Below are 22676 nucleotides of genomic sequence, written 5' to 3'. Positions count from 1 at the left end.
TGAGGAGAAGCATTAAGAGGGAAAGCACATGAGGGACATGGGCAAATAGTTTTACAGTTTTTGCCACTGTCAAATTTTTTTCTAGATCTAGTCTTGAGAGAGCTTTTTAATGCAAGTTAATGGCATGCAGTAGTGAAAAATAAGAGATTTCCATTTCTGATCTTTGACATCATGATTTTTCCATTTTACTTAGATGGCCAGTAAGAAATATGGCTGGAGTTTAACTTCTATACAGTTTTCCAAGTACTTTTTGAGAAAGGAAGGTGAATATATCTGCACAGAGCGTACAAGAGGCACAGAGCTGCCACTGGGGCTGCGTGGCTATGGGCTGTCAGTGACCTCTTTTGTGTTGGGTTTCATCGCTTGTCATCATTACTGTGTCTGGTTCAGAAATGCTCATTTATTTTCAAACAGAAGTGCTGAAATGCCCAGTGTTATAGTTCAGGTAGTCTGTTTTTGCTTAGTACCCAAATCTATCTTTCTGAAAAAGTCTGCAAGATTCCTCTAGCTATTGGTCTGTAGTACCTTGCAGTGTATTCAAGTATACTTTAAACAGCCTAAGCCAGCAAGACAGGTCAAAGTAGGAGGAAAGGGACTGAGGAAACTCTATTACTTCTTTGATTTTTAGACGTGCCAATGCTTGATTTGAAAGAAACTAGTTTTCTGAACAAATCACTAACAAATTTAGATACTACTATGTCTCGTTATCTATCTAATTTACTAGTTAAAATGAATTCACATGATTCTTAAAAGCACATATGAACTTCTCAAGCAGTGCATGTTTTGGCTCAAGTTTACAGGATGTCCCTAACATATTTTATGACAGACTCGTTCATCATAATTCCTACTTCTTCCTTTATTTCACAAACATGCCCATGCTTACTCTCAGCCAGACGCTATGTTAGATACTAGGGATGGAGGAGAAGAAGACTCATTCCCTGTCAATGAAAAGTCCAGTTTGGAAGCCAGAGAAGTAAATGCAGTGTTTAAGTGCTAGGAGAGGGATATGCATATTTATTCCTTCCATAAGTATTTATTAATCCACCTATTATATGTCAGATACACACCTATTCACTGGGAATATTGTAGTGAATGAAACAAAATGCTGTGTTCTCCTGCAGTTTATATGCATTTAGATTTCTGTATGAATGGCACACATCGAAAGGCCTACCCTGGTCACTCTATCTAAAAGAGCACTCCTCATCCTCTCTATCCCTTTAAGTCTGCTATTTGATTCCCAAAGTTTTATTATCTGATACATTTGTATTTCTTGATAGTCTGTCCATAAGGGTAGAAACTTTCTTTACTGCTGTATCCCCAGTGCTGGGAATAGTGCCAGGCACCAAACAGGAGCTAAATAAATAGAGAATGCATTAATGAATGAGAGGAGCAAGACAATAAATACCGAAGCAGGAAAGCAAGTAAGCAAAAAAAATATCAGATGATGATGAGCGCTAGACAGAAAATTAAAACGGGTGTAATAGAGAATGATTTGGTGACCACATTAGATGGATACCCTGACCAGGTGACCTCAAGCCAAGATCTGGATAATGCCCACTGCCCGGCAACATGACGTCAGGAGGAAGGGTACTTCTGGACAAGGGAAAGGCCGTGCAAAAGCCCTAGAGTGAAAATGAGTTTGGTGTGTGAAAGGAATCCAGAAGAAGTTCATTTGGCTGAAGTGTGGCAGGCAGAAGACAGAGGTGGTATGGTCTGAGGCCATGCGGGTAACAAGAGACCAAGAGAAGGAGTTTAAGGGTTTAGTCTAAGTACCACAGGGGGATTTGGGAAGATATTAGGGAGGAAAGTGAAATGATCTAATGGCCATTTTTATAGCTTCACACTGGCTATTTTGTGAAGAGTGTAGAGAAGCATGAGTGGAAGCTGGGATTGTGGGGGGCGCTAGTAAGGGGTCCTTTGCAGTCATCCCTTCAACCCCACAAATACTTGGTAGGCATTAGATACAATGATTAGCACCAGACAGGGAGACGGTAAGTAAGCAAGGTCACCGTTCTCCAGAAACTAAGAAACACTCAAGATCTGATGTAGGATAAAATAACTTAGGCCCCAAGTTTGTATTAAACTCCAGTGGACAAAATACTTCTCTTTAAACTTCTAAACTTTTACAAGTGGATAGAGGAGGCGTTCTCAATTTCAATGTACATCATATTACCAGGAACTTGTTAGAAATGCTGGCTCGTGCATCCTACCCAACCCCAGAAATTGTTTTTAGAGCAGGGCCCCATAATTTGCATTTTAACAAGCTTGACCGGTGATTCTGTGGCCTGATGTTCAAGGACGTCCTTTAAGAAGCACTGAGAGAGAAAAAGGAAGGAAGGCAAACCTCAGAGTAGAATTATGCACTTGCTCTTAGTTCTATTAAAAAGACTTGGTGGAAGTTACAGAGCTCTGTGGTAAATGACACTTAGGGATTCCAAGCACAGAGTTCTCCTGTCCCCTGCCTTCCCTCCCAGAGTCCCTCCTCCCCATATACTTACATGTGAATTAGATTTAGTTCATACTGGGCCTTGGATTCGAGGGAGACCAGATTGTGAAAACAAGAGTACCTGTGTGTGAAGGGAACAGACAGGGTGGAAGTTAACAGGCTCCAAATCTGCCAGTTTTCTGGGAAAGTTCTGGGCTGGCTAGAGGTAAAATAGCTAAGTGTGGCCACCTGCTTCAGCCTAAGAACAAAGACGCAGGCCTGGACTTTCCAGCACAGCCAGCGGGGGTTAATTAGAAAGTTCTTTTCAGAAAGCTGTGTGCCCATTGATTTAGAAAACAAGAGAGTACTGCCTCCTTTTCTCTTGGCTTCCATTGCTGAATCCGTGTCGCTCTTGTGGATCTGCAACTGACTGGTTTTACCACATTGCTGCCCTGAAAAGTCCATCAGAAGAGATGTTTTGTAGCCTTACTTCATGGGCCAGGTGCATTAATCGTACCTGAGTGGTTTGAAACATTACTCTTATAGCCCCAAAGTAGCCAACATATACCCTGGAAATATTTCACATATAGAAGGAAGTCTTAGGCAAACCTGGCCAAGGTTGTTAAGTCCTACTTAATATTTCCACTCAGTTTATTATACAATCGGCATCTCTTTGCCCACCTTGCATTCTAAGGCTACATGCAACACACATTTCTCTTGAAGAAAGCCCCTCAACCCCAAAAGGTTATTTCTTGTTTGTTCAAAAAATGAAAGTTGTCTATCAAAATATTTCTTATCAAATCTGGCCTATCAGCAGCATTCTATACAGGCTAAGCACTTCTTCCTAAAAAAAAAATTATTGCTACTTTAGAAACTATGCACACTTGGTTTGCTTCCTACTTCTATGATTATTCCATCTCAATCATCTCTGTGGATTTCTCTTCCTCTACCCAAGTCTCACCTACATATACACTAATGATTCCTGTAGCCCCAACATTCCCCTGTGTGCCAGTGATTCTCATACACCAAGCACCAGACCAGATCTTTTTTCTGACTCATGTACTACTATACCCTGGACATACCAACCCAGATGCTCCACAAATAGGTCAACTCAATATATCTAAAACTAAACTCCTGAATGCCTGTCTCAGGAAAGTAAACCCCCATCCATCCAGCCAGCTTGCTGAGCCAAAATATTGCTGGACTATTCTAGCTTCTCCACAGCTCTTTGATCCCTCCACTGTTCTCTGATCTTACTGCTTCTACTTTGGATTACCTTTGTCAACCCTAGATGATTGCAACAGCCTCCTAACTCTATGTTTGCCTTCTCTAGACCAGAGGTTGGCAAATTACAGTCAGTGGCTTTTACATTATTTTTTTTTGGCTTTTACATTTTTTAAAGGTGTTATTAAGATTGGATTTTAAAGAGTTACTAAAAGAGCCATTAAAATTGAGCCCAGAGCTGTTAGGTTAACTGGTTCAAGGTCTCACACTTAATAAGTGGTAGAGCTGGGATTTGAACCCAGGTTATTTAAAGGGTTATTAAAAGAATGGCTCTCACATTTTTAAAGGGATTTTAAAAACAAACAAAACATAGAATGCAACAGAGACCACTATATGTGGCCTTCGAAGCCTAAAATAAGTACTATCTGTCTCATTACAGAAAAAGTTTACTAACTCCGACTCTAGATCATTCGACATGCTACTGCCAAAACATTTTTCCAACAAACCTGTCCATACTGCACTCATGCTTAAAATTCTTTTAATGGCTTGCCATCACTTGAGGATACGTTCCAAATGCCTTAGCATGATATAGAACACCTTTTATCATCTGACAGCTACCTGTCTCTCTCACTTCATCTCTTGCCATACACCCCACCTCACCCCACTGAGCTCCGCCCATCAGTATTGCCAAGTTACTTGCTGTTTATGAATTTGCCTGGGGCCTTCTGATTCACTTTGTCTACCTAATCCTACCCTTCCTTACAGGAAGTCTACCCCCACAAGGCCCCTCCACAACCCTTAAAGTATCCTATGCAGAATACGCTTTCTCAGCCCTAGCACTGTGTGTTAGAAGTAGCTCGCTGTTTTTCCACATTACCTTCTGGATTCTGTTAACCTTCCTCAAGGGCAGATGTTTAAGAATGTCTGATTTTTCTCCACAATTCCAAGAACATAGTAGACACTCAACACATGATAAACTGATGAATGAATGAACAGAGGCATGATGGATGCCTATGATTAGGAGGGAGGTTTCCTAATTGCTGAAGACTGTAGTTTGCATGCTTTCACATAATCTGGATTTCTGGTATTTAATGTGCAATTATGGCAGAGTTCCAGAGTGGTCCCCACTCCCAGCTAAACATTTCTTGTCTTGCCCACATGCTCTCCACTTGAAAAGTTTGAGGAACTATGGCTTACAATGGTACAATTTGAAAAGCACTGCTTTAGAGTGAATAAGTGCAGAGAGTAAATACCTTATGGCATCCTGTCTCCCATCACCTCCAGGCCAGTGAAGAAATAGATTATCATGAAACATTTAACAAGTGCTTGCTTTGAGCTAGGCACTATTCTCAGTGTTTTACAGGTGTTCACTTATTTTTACAATAACCTTTGAGGTGACTCTCCCAATTATACAAATGTTGAAATTGAAGCACAGACATGCTATATTCACTGGCTCTACGGCTCACACTTACTAAGTAGTGGAGCTGGGACTTGAACTCAAGGCAGCCTGGCTCAGGGACTATTTCTTTTTATTGATTGTAACCTCAGTTGAATACATGGGCTTGCCATTGTTTTGAAAAGAAGCCATTGAGGTCAGCTAGACCAGCATAAATTAACAGTCAATCTTCTGGCCAGCTGGCTTCCTATCTATGAGGCTTCAACTGGCTTCCAGTCTATGAGGCTTTTGTTTTTATTTTGGCACATCTGTCTTAGGGAGAGCCTTTTCTTCTATGGGTCGCTGTACCTTTGCATATACACACCCAGCTATAAATATGCACGGTGCTAGGCACATAATAGGCACTCAGTAAACATTACAATTGTTCCATCTGTGTTTGTGTCTCTTACTGAGTGTGTTTACAGTGTGGCTGGCTTGTTTGTGTGTGTGTATGTGTGTGCTTAGAGCCCTAGACTACAAGCAAAATGAAATAAACTTCCTTGATTTTCAGTTTCTCTGTATAAACTCTGAAAACTTATTGGGCCCTCTTACTCTTCACTACATTTTGAGTTGAGATTTGGGCAAAAGCTAACTCCAATTTGCATTAGAATTGGGTACAACCCTAGTCAAAAAATCTCTGAAATAACTTTTCCCTGCATCTAATACCAAGAGGCTCACATAATACAGACAAATACATGTTCAGTATTCCTATTTCGGAATCCAACATCTGAAACAATACCTATAAGGACATTGCTGACTTCATTACAGAAAAGAAAAGTCAGATTACCCAAAATTGGCACTGGAAGTTGAATTGCCAAGGTGGGAAGGAAAGCTGGATGAAGATTGCCCCTTTCTTCCCAGAAACATCTAAATCTTTTTGATAGCACCACACTGGCAGGGAAGTCCCTGCTTTGCTGTTCGCTGTTGACCCAGGAGTGAGCCAGTAATCACATACTACCCACAGCTCAGCTGGCATAAGTCTTACCACATTTAAACAAGACATTCCTAAAGGTTAGAGGGTTTTTCAAAATGAATGCAAGTAAACATGAATAATATGAAACTAGGTACTTTGAAGAAAACACTGATTCCTTTTTGGAGTAATAGCGGCTCACGGGTGATATTCCATCTACATGTAATCCTAGGGAAGGGGCTAATGCCAAGGACTTTCCACCTTTTGATCCCTAAACCTGTTCCTGTTTTCTTTCCATTCTGGATTTGTGCTGATCATTTCTGAACATTAGGTCAGGAGGATCAACCTAATGGTGCGTCAGTTAGCACAGAGGACAGCCAACAGTGGGGGAAGGACAATAAGGCTAGAATCAGAGCAAGTTAGGGTCAAATTCAAGTTCAAGTGATCATCCCTGCCCTGCAGGAGAGCAGGGATATGAAGAACAGAAATACCTGTGAAATGCCAGGGTCACAGTGGGTACTTATTTGTCAGTATCTATATTGTTGTCATGTAGATAGAGGGCCAATGCATCACACCATCTTCCAGGACATCACAAAATAAGGAGCTTTATTCTTTTATTTTAAGGAATACCGTGGCATTTGTTACAAGAGTTAAGATAGAAGTTATCTAGGAAAACACAGTATGATGGAGAATTATCAGTCTAAATCCAGGCAATAGGAGAGGATGTTTATGTTCAATTTGTTGCTATCATTTCTGATCTGGTAGGAAAGAAATTATGTATGTTCTAAATGCTTATACTTTACAGAAAGCTTTGGACAGTGTTCCAAAATGGTGTTGAATAGGAGATGAATTAAGGAGTATTTGGAAGACTTGGGCAACACAGAGTATCCACAGATGGAAACTTCTCAGACTGGAAGAGATGATCAGATGGGAAATGCCTCCAGGGTCAATTTCAGCACCATGGTTGTGAATAATGTTATATGTAAAAGTCATAAGCACGTGAAATGCAGTTTCCAAGTTTGCAGATAATGTAAATACTGGAGGCAAGGCAGACAGGGAAGGAGGAAGACACCAATTTCAATTTGGTATGGCTTGTTTCCTTTGTAGAACTAAAGGAAATGGAGATGACAAATGTTTTTCCCAGCTGAAAAGTGTAAGAGTAGCAAGTCAGAAAAAAAAAGGCACCATCCCAGTAAACACATAAGCCTCAGCAAAAAAAAAAAAAGTATTGGAGTGTGGTAAATGCAAAGGTCACAGAAATAACCATCATTAATCAAACAGCAGAGAGCAACAGAGGACATGAGACACTCAGTGACAATCAGGCAGCACAGGTGAGGCTTAGCATCAGGCCTCACTAGCCTCATCTCTGAAAGGCTGGGAGGTCTCCAAAGATCCCCCTGGCAGTTAACTTGTTCTTCCTAGAAAAATGGTCCTAGCAAATGGCAGAGTTTCAAAAAAGTAATTAACATTTTTGTCATAACTGAAGAAAGCACTGAAACAAACCAGAAGTGAAAATTCCTCCATGTTCTAGGTCAGGATCGGCAAATTTTTCATATAAAGGGCCAGAGAGTAAACATTTCAGGCTTTCCAGGCCATCCAAATCTCTGTCTCAACCACTCAATCCTGCCACTGAAGCATGAAACTGGTGTGGTGGCATTCCAATAAAACTTTATTTACAAACACAGGTGACAGCTGACTGGAGTTTGGTGTGATCCCTGCTCCAGGTGAATAGGAAATCCTGTCAGTCATTTTATGCAGAGGTTTGTAATAGTTTGAAATGAACTATCCAGTAAGCAGATAAAACTACCCATATTAGCAAATTCAAGACTTCATGAATTTCTGAAGAGAAGAAGCCTGAAGGGTTTGGCAAAAAGTATTAGGATAGAGTTAAGAATGTGTGGTCAGGTGGTCTTTCCCATTCCAAAAATATTTTCTATACTTCCACCTGGAGCAATTATGAAGCTTCCAGCATTAAATAATTTTTAGTTGGCAATTACATTAAAAACAACAAAAGATTTAAAAAGTTGTTCTGGCCAAATAGTGATATGAAACTCTTCATGAACCTCAAATCGGTTCCCCAAAATATCTATACAAAACAAAACTCTCCCTTGCAAGTCTCTGGGCTACTATAATTTTTGGTTTCAGAAAAAAATTCTTGCCCATCGAGTTCTTCACATAGCATTTTTTTCCCCTTTCAGCCTCAAGCTATTTAAAATCTAGAATACTCTTGTTAGTGATTGTCCATTTTCCTAAGTAACTACAAACCTTGGCACAAATTGCCCCCCACCAAAAATGAGGCCAAACCACATGCCTTCCAGCTATTTAAAATCCAGAATATTCTTGTTAGTGATCGTCCATTTCCCTAACTACAAACCTTGGCACAAATTACCCCCCACCAAAAATGAAGCCAAGCCTCATGCCTTCCCATTAGACCCCAGAGGATGCCTGGATATATCAATAGTCAGTTTATTTAAAAGTCAAAGGTCACCCCATTCCTGATTCCCCCATGTGCACTAGCTGAGCAAGTCACTTCTCTGACATTGTTCTCCTACTTTAGAGAGAGGGCAAAAGCTCAATCTATTGGGTTGTCGGAAAAGTCATGATGCACGTTTGCAACAGATGGCACTAGTTCATTTTTGGAAGTACTAGAGTCATTAGCATCCATGTTATTGCTGTGTCATTTGACAGCTGACAGTTCTAGCTTCACTCTAAAAAAAAACAGCGATTTGGTTGAGTTTTGGAGATTTTATAACAAGTTGAAGGTGGAAGACCAAACTGTGCATTTTTGCCATATTTTACTGTTTTACTTCCATAAAGGGAAGAATGTGGGTCAAGCTTGTGAAAAGTTGCATCAAGTTTATGGTGACAATGCTCTACAAGAACTTCAGTGCCTACAATAGTTCACGAAATTCCTTGCTAGTGATTTTGATCTCAACGATGCTCCTCGGTCAGGAAGGCCCACCGAGGTTGATGACAACAAAATAAAGGCATTGATCGAGTCAAACCCACGTTACACAACACGAGAGATTGCAGAAACATTGAACATCCATCATTCAAGTATTCATGACCACCTGAAGAAGCTGGGATACGTAAGCAAGCTTGATATTTGGGTTCCGCGTGAACTCAAAGAAGTTCATTTAACGTAATGTACAAACATCTGCAATATGCTCATTAAAAGTGAGGAAAACAATCCTTTTTTTGAAGTGACTGGTAACTGGTGATGAGAAGTGGATTGTTTACAACAATGTGGTGCACAAACGGTCTTGGACCCGATGTGATTCTTCGCCTCAAATGACATCAAAAGCAGACATTCGTCAGAGGAAGGTTATGCTCTCAGTGTGGTGGGATTTTAAAGGTGTCGTGTTTTTCGAGCTCCCACCAAGGAACCAAACAATCAATTCGCTAGTTTTTGGATTGTTTGAACGAATCCATCATCCAGAAACGTCCAGAGCTTGTTAATTGTAAAGGAGTTGTGTTCCACCACAACAATGAGAGACCACACACAAGTTTGATCACCTGTCAAAAATTACTGGAGCTTGGATGGGATGTATTGCCACACCCACCATACTCGCCTGACCTTGCGCCATCAGACTTCCACTTGTTTCGCTGTCTTCAAAACTCTTTGCATGGTATAACGTTCAATTCAGATGAGGCTGTAAATCAGCACCTTGCTCAGTTTTTCACAAATAAAGACAGGTCCTTCTACGAATGAGGAATTATGAAGCTCACTGAAAGATGGCAAAAGGTTATTGAACAAAATGGGCAATATATCATTGATTGATCTTTGTTCTTTATATAAATAAATGACCTTTGAAAAACAGACAAAATACATCATGACTTTTCCAACAACCCAATAGTAACATGATCGTGAGAATAAAATTATATAAAGCTTATTTACTTGTCTACCAAGTATTGCACTCTCCCTTTGTGGTAGATTTGAGTATCCTAATCTAGGAATCCCTAAACGGGGGTGGGGAGGATGAGGCAAATCTGTATTTCATGGTAAGGAAAAGTCCTCAACAGCTCCTCCTAGGAGTTTGGAGCTGATGTTCTTTGCACAGCCTCCCTTAACTTTGTTTATTTGCTTCTAAGCCCACTGTTTCCCAACTCTCATTCTTTTCCTCTTATTTATGTACATTTTTGCCATTGCAGGATCCTGGCTCTGTGCGTGTGTGTGCGCACGCGCATGTGTGCATGCTAAGATTTCAGTATTTGGTTAATAGTATTAAAACAGTTATGGAATTAAGGAGTTGTCCTTATTCAGGAATTCCTGAGTCAAGAATAGAATTGAAGCAGTTGCCAACCAAGTGTGCCAGCCATGTGACCTTGGTCCTCTGCTCCTCTTAACCATTCCCAGTGCTACCAGCTAGGTGAATGCACCCTGGCTCACTCCCTGCTTCCCTACACAGCAAACCCATTGCTCCCTCCTCATATCCCTGACTGATGTTTTTCCTTGAAATCCCTACATTTCTCAGTTATTTTTCCTATGTCAAACGGTTTCTCACAACATCCAGAATATATAGGCTCAGACATGAAGAGTGAGTGACGGTGGTGGTGACATCAACAACAAAATAATAGCCTGCACTTCCATAATTTTTTACCACATGTCAGGCACTTTTCTATGTTCTTTAAATACCTGAACTCATGTAGAATATTCACAACAGCCCTAGGTAGGTGCTGTAATTCTCTGCATTCTGTAGATGAGGAAACTGTCTCACTAAGAACTAAAGTAAATTACTCCAAAGTTACACAGCTATGAAGTGGTACAGCTGGCATTGGAACCCAGTCACTATGACTCTGGAGTCTGTGCTGTGTTGTCACTATTATTTTTAGCTCCATTGCTCTGAAAGTAACTAAAGTGTTTGTTAAGTATTTATTCAGCATGCCAGCATTTTGCTAAATGGAACTAAGAGAGAAGTTAAAAGAGTTCCAGTCCTTGAAGTATTTAGTTTACACTCTAACTGAAGAAATGAGACATTGTAGAATGGAAAGGGCTTTGCGGTGCAGCTCAGAACGACTCTGCAATATCAGGAAAGTGAGGGATTCTTGTGGACTATGATAACAAGGGAAGTAGAATTTGAAACTCATTCTTCTGATCTGTAGTCAGACGCATTATCCATTGCGCCACTGGCCCCGTACTTGAAACTCATTCTTAAGGGATGGGGAGAATTTGGAAGGATAGACAGAAGGAGAAAGAGCATGAACTCAGCCCCAGGCTAATGACAAGGAGAGTCAAAGAGGCCATCTTGACTAAAAAGATAAGTTTGTGTTGGGGTGTGGGGTAGGTAAGTTTGAACAGATGAGGAAGATACTGTTCTAAAGAGGAATGATGCACCTATGATTTCCAGCTTCCAGTCCTGTATTGAGGCCTAAAATGGGTTTAAGAATGCTTACTTGTAAGGGTGAGAGGCCTGCGATGGTACAACATCATGCCCCGTGTAGCAACTGGGTATTTCTGTGTACAGAATTCAAAACTTTCCTCTGACAACTGGAAATTTCAAGGTTGAATTCCAAGATGGTACTATAGGTTACCACCACCTGTACTATTAAAATACACATACACACACACACACACACACCAAAAAAAAAAAATTTATTAGATGCATCTGATGTTTAAGCTGATTCCTGTTTACTTAGAAAACAATAAGAATGGGTCTATATACTTCTTTATTTGATCCTCATAAGAAATCTCTGAGGTCAGTATTATCCTCAATTTTGAGAAGGGATTTAGAGGCTCACAGAGTTGAAAGTCTTACCCAAGACCACCACATGACTGCATGTCTCTTGAGTGAGTTCAGGAAGGCTTCCCATCCACTGCAGCTTCATGTGGTTGGTTGTGGAGGTCACTTTGAGAGGTGGGCCTGAACAAGTGGTGTTTACAGTTGAGCCAAGAATTCGGACGGTATCATGATGTTACCTGACTTGCAGAATCACTAGAAACTTTCCTTTAGACACCCAGAGCTGCCTTCTTTTCAAATAAGAGTACTTTTTCACTGTACATTGCAAATGCAGAGGAGATTATGTCCCCTCAAGGAGCTTGTACTTCATAGGAATGGCCCACAGGCACTTGGTCCATATCCTGCTCACATGGGTGATGAGGGCTTTACTTATGTAACTAAACAGTTATTTGTAGTCTCCACTGCTCCTTACTTAATTTGTAGAATGCTTGAGAAGACATGCTTAGAAATTTACAAGTAAAGGCAACCAGAAAAGCAAAACTACTCTTTCATTTTCAGGCTAAAAGCATGACCAAATAAATAAAGCATTAAGTTTTAGCTCAGTAAACCAAAAGGGAAGTGTGGTATGGGTATGGGAGGAAAGCAGCGAGTATTAATACACTTAATATGACCACAGTACCATTTGCTATGTAGGTTTTAATTATGCCCCATTCCATATCCCCTCATCCTCTGATTCCTTAAATTCCGAAACAACCCCAGAGAAATCTTTCTGGTTTTTCTTGGAAAGCAGCACTATGTTTCTGTGCCTGTGCATTCTAAAACAGTCCTGTCAAACTTGAAACCTAAATACAAGTTGACAGAAATCAGCTACTAACAAATTAAGTTAAATTAATAGAGTAGATGCCTGAAATACAAAGGAAATTTTTTTTTCCAGGAATCTCTCTCTCTAGATGCTAGGCTAGATAGTGAGACTAAAGCAAACCTCAGTCTCCACAGCAAGCCCTTTCTTTTGCCTTGTCATGTTTCCTAGAGAACCCTGCGTAGGAACCCTCTCCAGAACTATTGCTCCCCCTAGTGGCAGCCTCCAAACCCCTACCTACCAATTTTATGGGCATATTGAAGACATGATAGACTGAGGGGAAAGTGCTGGACCTGGAAACCTTATTTCAAATCCTGACTCTGCCACCAAATAACTATGGACCCTTAAGCTAAAGAGTTCAGTTTTATGAATATAAATAATTTGTAAGTCTATACAATAAATGACAAATTTAGATTTTGTCCCATGTAGATTTTTTCTTAAAACAATGTTTACAACTGTTTTTTTATGCAGGCAAATACTTTAGCTTTTTTTATTTTGTTGTAGACAGTTTATGGAATAAAAGAATCTGTGAATGCTAAATCTCAAGATTCAGATTCCTTTCCATTTCCACTATTCCCATCCTAGTTCAGACCCTCATGGCTTTGTGCCTGGTGTGACGGATCACCTCCCTTCTCTTCACCAACTCTGTGAGAATTCTTTTCCAGGCTTCAGACAAGCAGAAAGTGTTGTGGCTCAGTCAGTAATACCAGTGCCTGGAGGAACTCATGTAGCTACAAAAGCTAACCCCAACCTAAAAAAAAAAACAGGCCCAGAGTGGGAGCAGGGTTTACCTCCTGTGCATGAGATCGGACAAATACAGTAGCTCTATGGGGGCAGGTGGAATGATAATATGGCAGTCTAATAAATTGGGGGGAAATTGGCCAATATCATGCACTCCTCTCCTTCCTCACACTTAATTCTCCATTCAGAGTGTCCCACATTATCAATGGAAGGGTCATTGGAAATACCAAAAGATGGCCTGGAAGTACCTTATCAACCTCATTTTAACAGTTCCCTCTGCTGGGTAGGAAAATGTACCTCAACTTGGCTTTAGAAGTTGGTAAGCTGAAATGCCGGGAGGTAAAGGGATTTGCCAATGCTGGTTACTTAAATCATAGCAGGACCAAAACAAAGCTCAGAAGACCTGTCTTCTAGCCTCCTGCTCTGAATGTTCAATTCAAGAATTTCTCTGTGGAGAAGACAGAGATAGTGCCAGTTTTAGGGAGGCAGCTGTCCCAATGGACTTGAGAATTTGGCAAATTTTAATCCCTGCCTTGTGAATGTGGTAAAACTGAGTAATGATCTACTAAGTTCAATCATCTTGAACAGTCAGTTCTGTTGAAATTTGATTAAGCCTGCTTCCCGGATTCCTGCTTGGAAATTGTTATGGAGACATAGATGTTCCTGGGACATCATAAAGCTTTCAATCATAAAGTCAATTTTTAATTTTTAAAATCTAAAATAGCCTGAACACCCAAAGAAATGTAGCAATGATGCTTTGTTCCATCTGTTAAGATTCCTTTAGAAAACAGTTCATTACATTATTACCTAAATATTGTATAGCTTACCAAAGATAAGTGAATCATATTGTCATCTTTCTCTTATTAGCATCTTTGAAATAAACTAACAAACTAACATGTAATTGTTTGACTTTGAGAGAAAACACCTAATATCTATTGGACGAGCGACTGAACGAGTGCATGAGTTCTATCACAATATCTATAGAATCCGTCATCCTTCACAAAGTGTCAGCTCTACTTCAATGCCACAAAAGCTAACTGTCCCCAGTAATAGCAGTGATAGTCTAGAATGGCACCGAATCAAACACAAACCATCCAGAAACTTCCCTGTAGCTAAGGTTTTCTGTTTCCTTCCCCATTTTGACCACAACTGCCCATACATAAGTAGATTGAAGATTGATTAATGGAAGCCTTGCTTTTTCTCTTTCCTGCCTTTCCTCTGACAGGAGGTAAGAATAAGCAATGCAATAGGCTCGAGGCCAAGAGCAGCGTTGAGGAGGCCTGATTCATTGCCAGACTGGTCACCCACCTCAGAATAATTAAGAGCTGACTAGAGGCAGTGCTGAACTGCAAATGCCATAGAGTCTGGAGAAATAGTGAAGAAAGAAAAGAATTGTATAGTGGGGAGGTTGTGTGGCTGGGCAGGAGAGCTGACTCCTCGTCTTAATTTCACCACCAAGTCTAGTGAGTTCTCCTGACGTTTTTATGATTTTTTTCCCCTTTCCTGAAAAACAGCCCCTGCTACCTGCTTGCTTTCTATAGATGGATGTTAATATGATATTAGGTGACCAGCTCTTTGAGCCTTTTGAAATTAGGGAGTTGGAAATAATCATGAAGATGGAAGTGACTGACTTGAAGAGTCCAAAAGCCAAGTCTAACCCATTTCTGTGCTGTTGAATGATTTATCAACCTAAGGCCCTGCCAGGTCCAGGCACAGGATCTCTGAGTTTCCCACTGCCTTCCTGGATTCCTACCTCCATGGACACATTCCAGTTATCATCAGCCTCACCAAGTCACCAAGACATCAGCTTCAAGTCTTCCTTAGTCATCGATCTGCCTGACTGCCATGACATAGCAGGTAGTTCTTAGAAATGACCCAAGTAGAGAGAAGAAAAAATAGTAGAGTGAGGTTAGAGTGGGTTTTGAAGCTCATGGTGTAGACACTCACAATTTGATTTTCGTAATTCTTTTCAAGTTAAGCAAAGTGTCTGAACCAGATAGTGATTATTCTGGAATCGTCTCTGCCATGACCCTGAAGGGCAGCCTTTCCCATCATTCTACTGGACACTTTCTGTTTGGAGGGCCCTCTGCCAAATATTGTAGGAACTAAAACAATAAATAAGATCTGAGTTTTGTGCCCCAGAATGTTTGCAGATGAATGAAGGCAGTAGGTGTATATATGACTACCTGGAATGGAGATGTGATTACACATACAATTGCCTTCAAATGTACACAAGATCCTCTCATCGATATTTGATTTCTGGCTTCCTCTCTCGCTCTTCTAAGCCTTAACAGATGCCTTTCCTCGTATCTGGAAGTCCTGCCTATTTTCCCCCATCCAACCAAGCCCCATTCCTCCTTTGTAACTAACTTTGCATTTCCCTTACTGAGCCTCCCCCAGATCCATCTGCACCATTCATTCTACCCTCCTCTTTCGCCTCTGATGTGTGTGTTATATGCGTTCAGTGCATGCACGCGCCTGTCCAACTGGTAGCATTTAGATCTTGTAATCAACAAGCAGCATAAATAGTAAAAAACCTCCTTATTTGAGATTGCTACCTGAATCACACCAATCACAGTGGTAAGAGAGCCTGGGTTCCTGAGTATTACTGTGGCTGCTTTGTCCCTGTTGTCAAAACAGGATGCTAAATATCCTGTAGGTTCCTTCCTGCTTTACCAATATTGATTGCTAAAAAGGACTCAACTGACCTGACCAGGTCTGCATTTCTTTTCTGTTGTTCCAGGATTCTTCTACAACCAGACGATTCCTTACAGATCCTGGCACCAGTGGAAGCTGATGTGGGTTTCTACACTTGTAATGCCACAAATGCTTTGGGATATGACTCTGTCTCCATTGCTGTCACGTTAGCAGGTAACATGAAAATCCCTGTTCAGTTCAATTCAGAGACCATTATTGGGTGGGTGCCTACAATGTGCCAGGCAGTCCAGGGATACATAGATAAATGAGATCCAGACCCTGCCTTTAGGAATCTTATAAGCAATGCTTATAATTAAATGGAGGTGATGTGTAGTATGAAGTAGAATAAAATAAGTGCTGTGATAACCAAAGAGTGTGCAGGGGCATGTCATTCCATCTGTAAGGTCTTAGAGTCGGGATGAGTAGAATTTTGATAAGTAAAGATGGGGGAAATATTCCAGGCGGAAAGTACAACATGAGAAAAGGAGATATGTACAAATAAGAGACATGCTGGGAAGCATAATCGTGACCTAAGATTATGGAATGCTCTTTTGGGATCCTGTTATTGCTCTTTGTTACACCCGTTGCAAAGAAGAGTTGAAGACCCAAGGGGAAGTGAAATTTTGTGGTCATAGTTTGAAGCCAGGAGTGTCCTCTCTGATTCTGTTTTATCTCAACCTTTTCCGCTAATGCACCTGCCAACACTTTGCCTTCATCCATAGACCTTAGGCAAAACATTCTACACATGGTGACTTCAGAAAATTGTGATTTGGATTACAGTGTCCCACTAGGTTGTGGTCTTGTAGAAGTTCATTTCTATAAAACCTCTCCTACATAGGACAGATCCTTGCCTTTGAAACTAAAGACCTTAGATACATACCTGCTGGACCAGTGCCCTCATTTCTCAGAGGCCAAGCAACCTGAGGTCACACAGCCACTCAGCTAGTGGTGGGGAGAAGAAGGGAACTGAGGTCTCCTAACTCCCGGCTCATTGTTCCCTCCACTTCCCCACTGATTCTACCAAAATAGGATCCTTTTTCTCAGATCTGGGCCATGCAGTCTTTGTGGCGGTATGTTGCATGTGTTTGTATTTATTCTTTTCAATTGCTGCTCCCATCAGATGATTCAGTAGATGCTAGAAAAGCCAACATCACCCCACACTGACCTCATCGGTCCATGCCGGGATTATGTTGTCACATTGTTTTCCAGTCACACATGCTACTCCCTTGCATATCTGTTTAGCAACACTATTTTTGCCCCCATGACCTAAAGCTGATCTGAGAAGGGACCTTTTGCAGGAGGCTTTATAGAGAAGATGAAAGTCAACAATGAATAAGGCAAGCTAAGGAGCCCTGGGGTGGATTAAAGACATATTATTAATGCCTTTTTTTTGTGAATAGAACATTTGCTTTTCTCCTAATGTATTCCAGTCACAAGCTTTATTCCCCTCTTTTAATACAGAGTCCAGATGCTCAGCACCAGTCTTGTTAAATCTCTTCTGCCTTCCACCCTCCAACCTCCCTTAGCAAGGGCACTGCTGACATCCTTCCAATTGAGCACAAATAGTGGCTCTTACAGGATTAACTCTTTTGTTTATATTTATCCAGATACATTTCAGCTCTGTCACAAACTAAATACCCTTTGTTCACCTGAATTTAATATGATTAATGGAAACCTGTGTGGAATTAAGCGAGGCAATTGAAACATCAGGCTTGTCTTCGGCTCTTTGAAGAGGAGCTCTTGGAGGCTGCCAAAAGGTTCAAAGCCAGAGAAGAGAGACAGCAGCCAGAGAGGCACCGGGGAAGGGAGGAAAGGGGCTGCCTGAGTAGGTAGATCACAAACACCACACAGTGCTCGGGGAGATGTGAGCTGTGCTTCAGTGACAGGGTCTTTTCCGGACTGCTGGAAATGCTGGCAAACCATCCCTTTAAAAGTTAAGGATCAAGATGTACACGTTGCCTTAAGATTGTATTTGTGTCTTTACCTGGGATTATCATCTACCCCTGTGTCAATGCCTACACTCCCAGAAATAAGGCTTAGTAGCTACTGTTGTATAAACACACCCTCTGCCAAGTATTGTTGACATAACAGCAGAAATAAGACCTGAGTTCTGTGCTCCGTTATAACGTTTACAGACTAGTGAAGGCAATAGCTGTATACACGACTACTTAGAATTGAGAGATAGTTTCCTTCAAAGGTACACATCAAGACCCTGTGTAGCCCTGTATAAGATACAGCCTAACTGTAACCTAAATTCAGGGGAAAATGGGTATCATGTATTTCTAAGTTTGATTACCGGTTATCCCGCTTATTAGCTGTATGATCTTGAACAAAATGTAAAACCTCATTGAGTCTTTGTTCTCATCCGTAAAAATGAAATTAATACTATTTTATAGGACTGTTGTGAGGTGAAATAAGATTGCATGTGTGAAAAATCACTTAGCCCAATGCCAGGCACATAGTTCACACTCAATAAATGTTTTCTGTTTTTTCTCTAGCTCTTCTAAAATGAAACACATCCTGAAAGCAATTCTAAAATGTGTAAAACATTAGCCCAACTTTGCTTCCATGTATTTTTCACTATAAGTCTTCACACTAAAATTCTTGAAGTATGGGCTTAGGAGCTGAGTCAGCTCACTTGCAATCAAATCCTCATGGTCTCAGTGCTTCTGTGCTTTTAAAGACATTGCAGAGTTTGTTTTTTTTTTGGTGTTTTGGGAGTTTTTGTTTTTGGTGTTTTGTTTTTATCTTCAGTTCCGTATGAATGTAGACCAAAAGGGAAAATTTTTTGAGGCTCAGAGTGCTCAGGTATTCCCATGATTTTGTAAGGAATGTGTATGGACTTTGGTCTTGCCAACGCACCTGAGCTGACCAGGTGCAGGGAAATTTGTTCATAATAATTCACAAGAGCAGGCATAGCATGGCAGTTAAGCTTGTGGGCTCTGGAGCCTCATGGCCTCGATTTGAATCCTGGCTCTGTCACTCATTTCCTAGCCATATAACCCTGAGCAACTTCTTTACCCTCTCTGACTCAGTTTCTTTATTTGTAAAATGGCAATAAAAATAGTGCTTGACCCAGCGGGTTCTTGTGGAGATTAAATGCGTTTATTCATGTAAAATGCTTACAATTGTGCCTGGCATATAGCAAGCCCTTGATATTTATTAGCTATCATTATTATTGTGAGGATAATGCACAAAACAAAAGCCAAGTTATTTTTACAGTAGGGAAGATGCTTTTTCAGAGAGCCGCATATTCACAATCCCTGTGTGTCTCAGTGTCGCGGTGTCAACTGGGGAGGCTGAATTAATCATCTGAAAAGTGGTTGAGGTGCCTAGATTCAGGAGCAAGGGGGTGGCTGGTGAGGACTGTTTCCCGTGGGCCTCAGGAAGGGAGGCCTGATGAACTCCCCTGACCCACAGCTGGACCTCGCCTGTTGACTTGCCCCGTGCTCTGAATTCAGTGAGTTGCCACTTCTGCCTCTCAGATGTAAGTTCACTACTCTCCACAATTTGTATTTAAACATGTAAACACCGTTTAGTTTTAGACATACCAATACAGCCAAACCTTCTTTGCTCTTCCATCTTTGGGCCAGTAAAATATTGTCTTTGTGTCTTTTGCTTCTCCCCAAACTCATCCATTCTGTGTTGATTTCTACACAGAATCATGTCTTATTTTCTAAGTCTCAGAGATTTGAGGGTACTCTGCAAGTGTCTCTCAGCATGGAGATAGCCAGTGTTTCCCTGTCCACCTCCCTGGTTCAGGAAACTCACAGCCATGTAAACCCAGTAGCACCAAATTCCTTCCTGTCCTTAATCAGATGCCAGTTTCGGTGCTGAGAATGTAGACGAGAGTAGCACACAGTAGAGGAGACAGGGGAAGGCGGAGGGGACTCTTAAGAATATCACCAAAATGTCACCTACCTAACATTCAGAAGTATTGATCACTTTTTGTCCAGGCAAAACCAGGGCTAGATGGAGAGTTTCTGGTGTACACATAGATCGGCATAAAGATTGAAGAGTCATTGACTAGTCATAGTCAGCGCTCAGCCAGGTTGCTCAGAAATCTTCGGACTCTGAATGGTGTAGGCAGCGTTTTGAAGGAAAGCGGTAGTTTCCTGATAAATTGCTTCAGTCTGGATGCGTGGAGTTGAGCAATACTTACCAATGCAGATGAGGCCTGTCCAGGTGTAGGCCACTGATGAGGTCATAGCCAGAAGGGAAATGTTTTTGGTTGTCATTGATTTTATAAGATCACAAAAGGGATACTGGAAGGCCTGCCTGACATCAGCGATGGAAAATGAGAAGATGAGCTTATCTTTCATTGAAAGGAGAGAACACAGATGAGCTCATTCAAAGTTTTCGCAGGAAAGGAGAAACAGAAAATATTTCTCCTTCCCGGGCATGTTTTTCTGCTTTTTTTATGAGTTGAATAGCTGACACATATTGTGTCTAATAAAGAGATCACAGAAACCTCTCTGGGAGAATAAAAATAAAAGGCAGTTGCTTTTGAAATTCTTTTTCTTTCCCTTCCCCATCATGATTTAGTAGCTGCAATAAAAGACAGGCAGTTTTGTAAACTTTTCATAATATAAGTCCTTTCAAATTGGCATTTCTGGATTTTTCATCCAGCAGTTCTGTTAACCAGAGGAAGACTTGGCTTCATAGAGAGTTTGACTCAGAGGGGGCCTTGTCGCCAGTGGCAGAGACTGACAAAGGAAGTTTTGCTCTGGTTCACTAGATTGGAGGGAAAGGCAGACAAGTTTGGCTGTCTGAACAACAGGGTGAAGGCCATAGACTTCAAGCTGCCATTAGGGGACCTCCTTATCTGATAGAACACCGAGTAGCCAAGGCCTTTACGTTTTCCTCAATACGTACACATGTGTAGCACGCCCACTGAAGACACCTTGCTTTTGTAGAACTTAGATAAAATGGATACAGTTATAGCAGGAGAATCCAATGTTCTCTGCTCCCCAGTAAACTAGCGTAAACAAACAAGGAAGTACAAATGGTCCAAGCTAGCATATTGCGAATCCTGAAAAAGCAATTCCTACATCGATCCAAAAGAATGAGGGAGGAACAGATGGTGGGGCAAGTCGTGGGGCGTAGCGTTTCGTTGGTTGGTTGTTTCTAGGAGAGGCTGCAGCGTCACACAGCGGCACTGGGTATGGGGTCCCTTGTCCAGGATTCTGCAGTGGAATGTGCAAAAGAAGTTGTGACAGCCCCACTTTCTGCCTTAGTCTCTTGAGGAATCATTAACTTCAATTGAATGATTAGAAGAGGTAACCTGAGTAACCTGACACACTGGCATTGGCGAAAAGTATCTTTAGAAAATGAGTGGAGAACAGGGAAGCCATGTGGCCTGGGAACATTCAGGAAAAGGCAGGCTAAGCCCTACCCACTTCCTTAGGTACTAAGTGCAATATGTGTACTGAAGGCACACCAACTTACCAGAATCACAAGAGCAAAGAAATTCTAATTCCTTCTCAATTTTTATGCAAGGTAAATAATCACTGTGTTGACCCTGACTCATCAAGAAAACGTTAAATCAGGTTAAAACTATTTTTTTCTGCTTTATCAAGGTATAATGTACATATCATAAAATCCACTTGTAGGTATGCAATTCAGTGATTTTTTTTTAGCAAATTTTTTAAGTTGTGTAACCATCACATAATCCAAGGTAGTGGGTTTTTTTCAAAAAAATGTCATTGAGGTATAATTCGCATACTCATACTATGACAATTCAGCCATTAAAAGTATACAATTCAATGGCTTTTAGTACATTCAGAATTATGCATCCATCACTATACTCGGTCTCAATTTTAGAGTATTTTCATTATCCCAGAAATAAAATCCACACCCCTTTGCCATCACTACCCAACCCCCGCTACTTCCTCCAGCCATGGACAACCACAATATACTATGTATCCATAGATCTGCCTATTCATCATATAATACATGGCCCTTTGTTACTGATTTGTTTCACTTAGCATAATGTTTCCAAGGTTCATCTGTGTTGTAGCATGTATGCTGCATTCCTTTTTGTAGCAGAATAATAGTCCGTTGTGTGAATATACCACGTTGTATCTTCCATTCATCAGTTGACGGGCATGTAGGTTTCCACTTGTTGGCCATTAAGAATAATGCTGCAATGAACATTCACATGCAAGTTTTTGTGTGGACATATGTTTTCGTTTCTCTCCAGTATATGTACCTAAAAGTGGAATTGCTGAGACATGGCACATATATGTTTAGCTTTTTAAGAAACTCCCAGCTCTGTTCCAAGTTCCAAAGCAGCTGCACAAGTTGACATTTCTACCAGCAATGTATGAGGGTTCCAGTTTCTCTATATTTGTCGCCAACACTTATCTATTTTAATTTATTCTGGACACTCTCATGGATGTGAAGTGATAATTCACTGTGATTTTAATTTCTGTTTCCCCCAGTGACTAATGATGTCAGATCTCTTTTCATGTGCTTATTAGTCTTGTATCTATCATCTTTGTTGTAGTGATAACTTCGGTGAGGTAGACATGCATATGGCCTGTGTATTCATTTTTTATAGCTGCCATAACAAATCACCTAAACTTTAGAGTCTTAAAACAACACGAATATATTATCTTACAGTTCTGTAGGTCAGAAGTCCAGTACAGTCTCACCAGGATAAAATCAAGATGTCAACCGGCTGCATTCCTTTCTGAAAGCTCTAG

General features: G+C 40.9%; 1 protein-coding gene across 3 annotated transcripts in view; it reads left to right on the top strand.

Moving 5' to 3' along the window:
* ADAMTSL1 (ADAMTS like 1) overlaps window positions 1–22676 on the top strand; it is a 909537-nt gene that overhangs the window by 799507 nt on the left and 87354 nt on the right. For all 3 annotated transcript variants that reach the window (XM_019659072.1, XM_019659074.1, XM_019659073.1), the window contains one exon: window positions 16016–16143. In XM_019659072.1, the coding sequence (XP_019514617.1) occupies window positions 16016–16143 (128 nt within the window). The remainder of the gene's footprint in view (window positions 1–16015; window positions 16144–22676) is intronic.

This window comes from Hipposideros armiger, unplaced genomic scaffold (assembly GCF_001890085.2).
Source record: "Hipposideros armiger isolate ML-2016 unplaced genomic scaffold, ASM189008v1 scaffold_294, whole genome shotgun sequence".
NCBI classification, from domain to species: Eukaryota; Metazoa; Chordata; class Mammalia; order Chiroptera; family Hipposideridae; genus Hipposideros; species Hipposideros armiger.
This window is presented reverse-complemented; position numbering and strand designations above follow the sequence as displayed.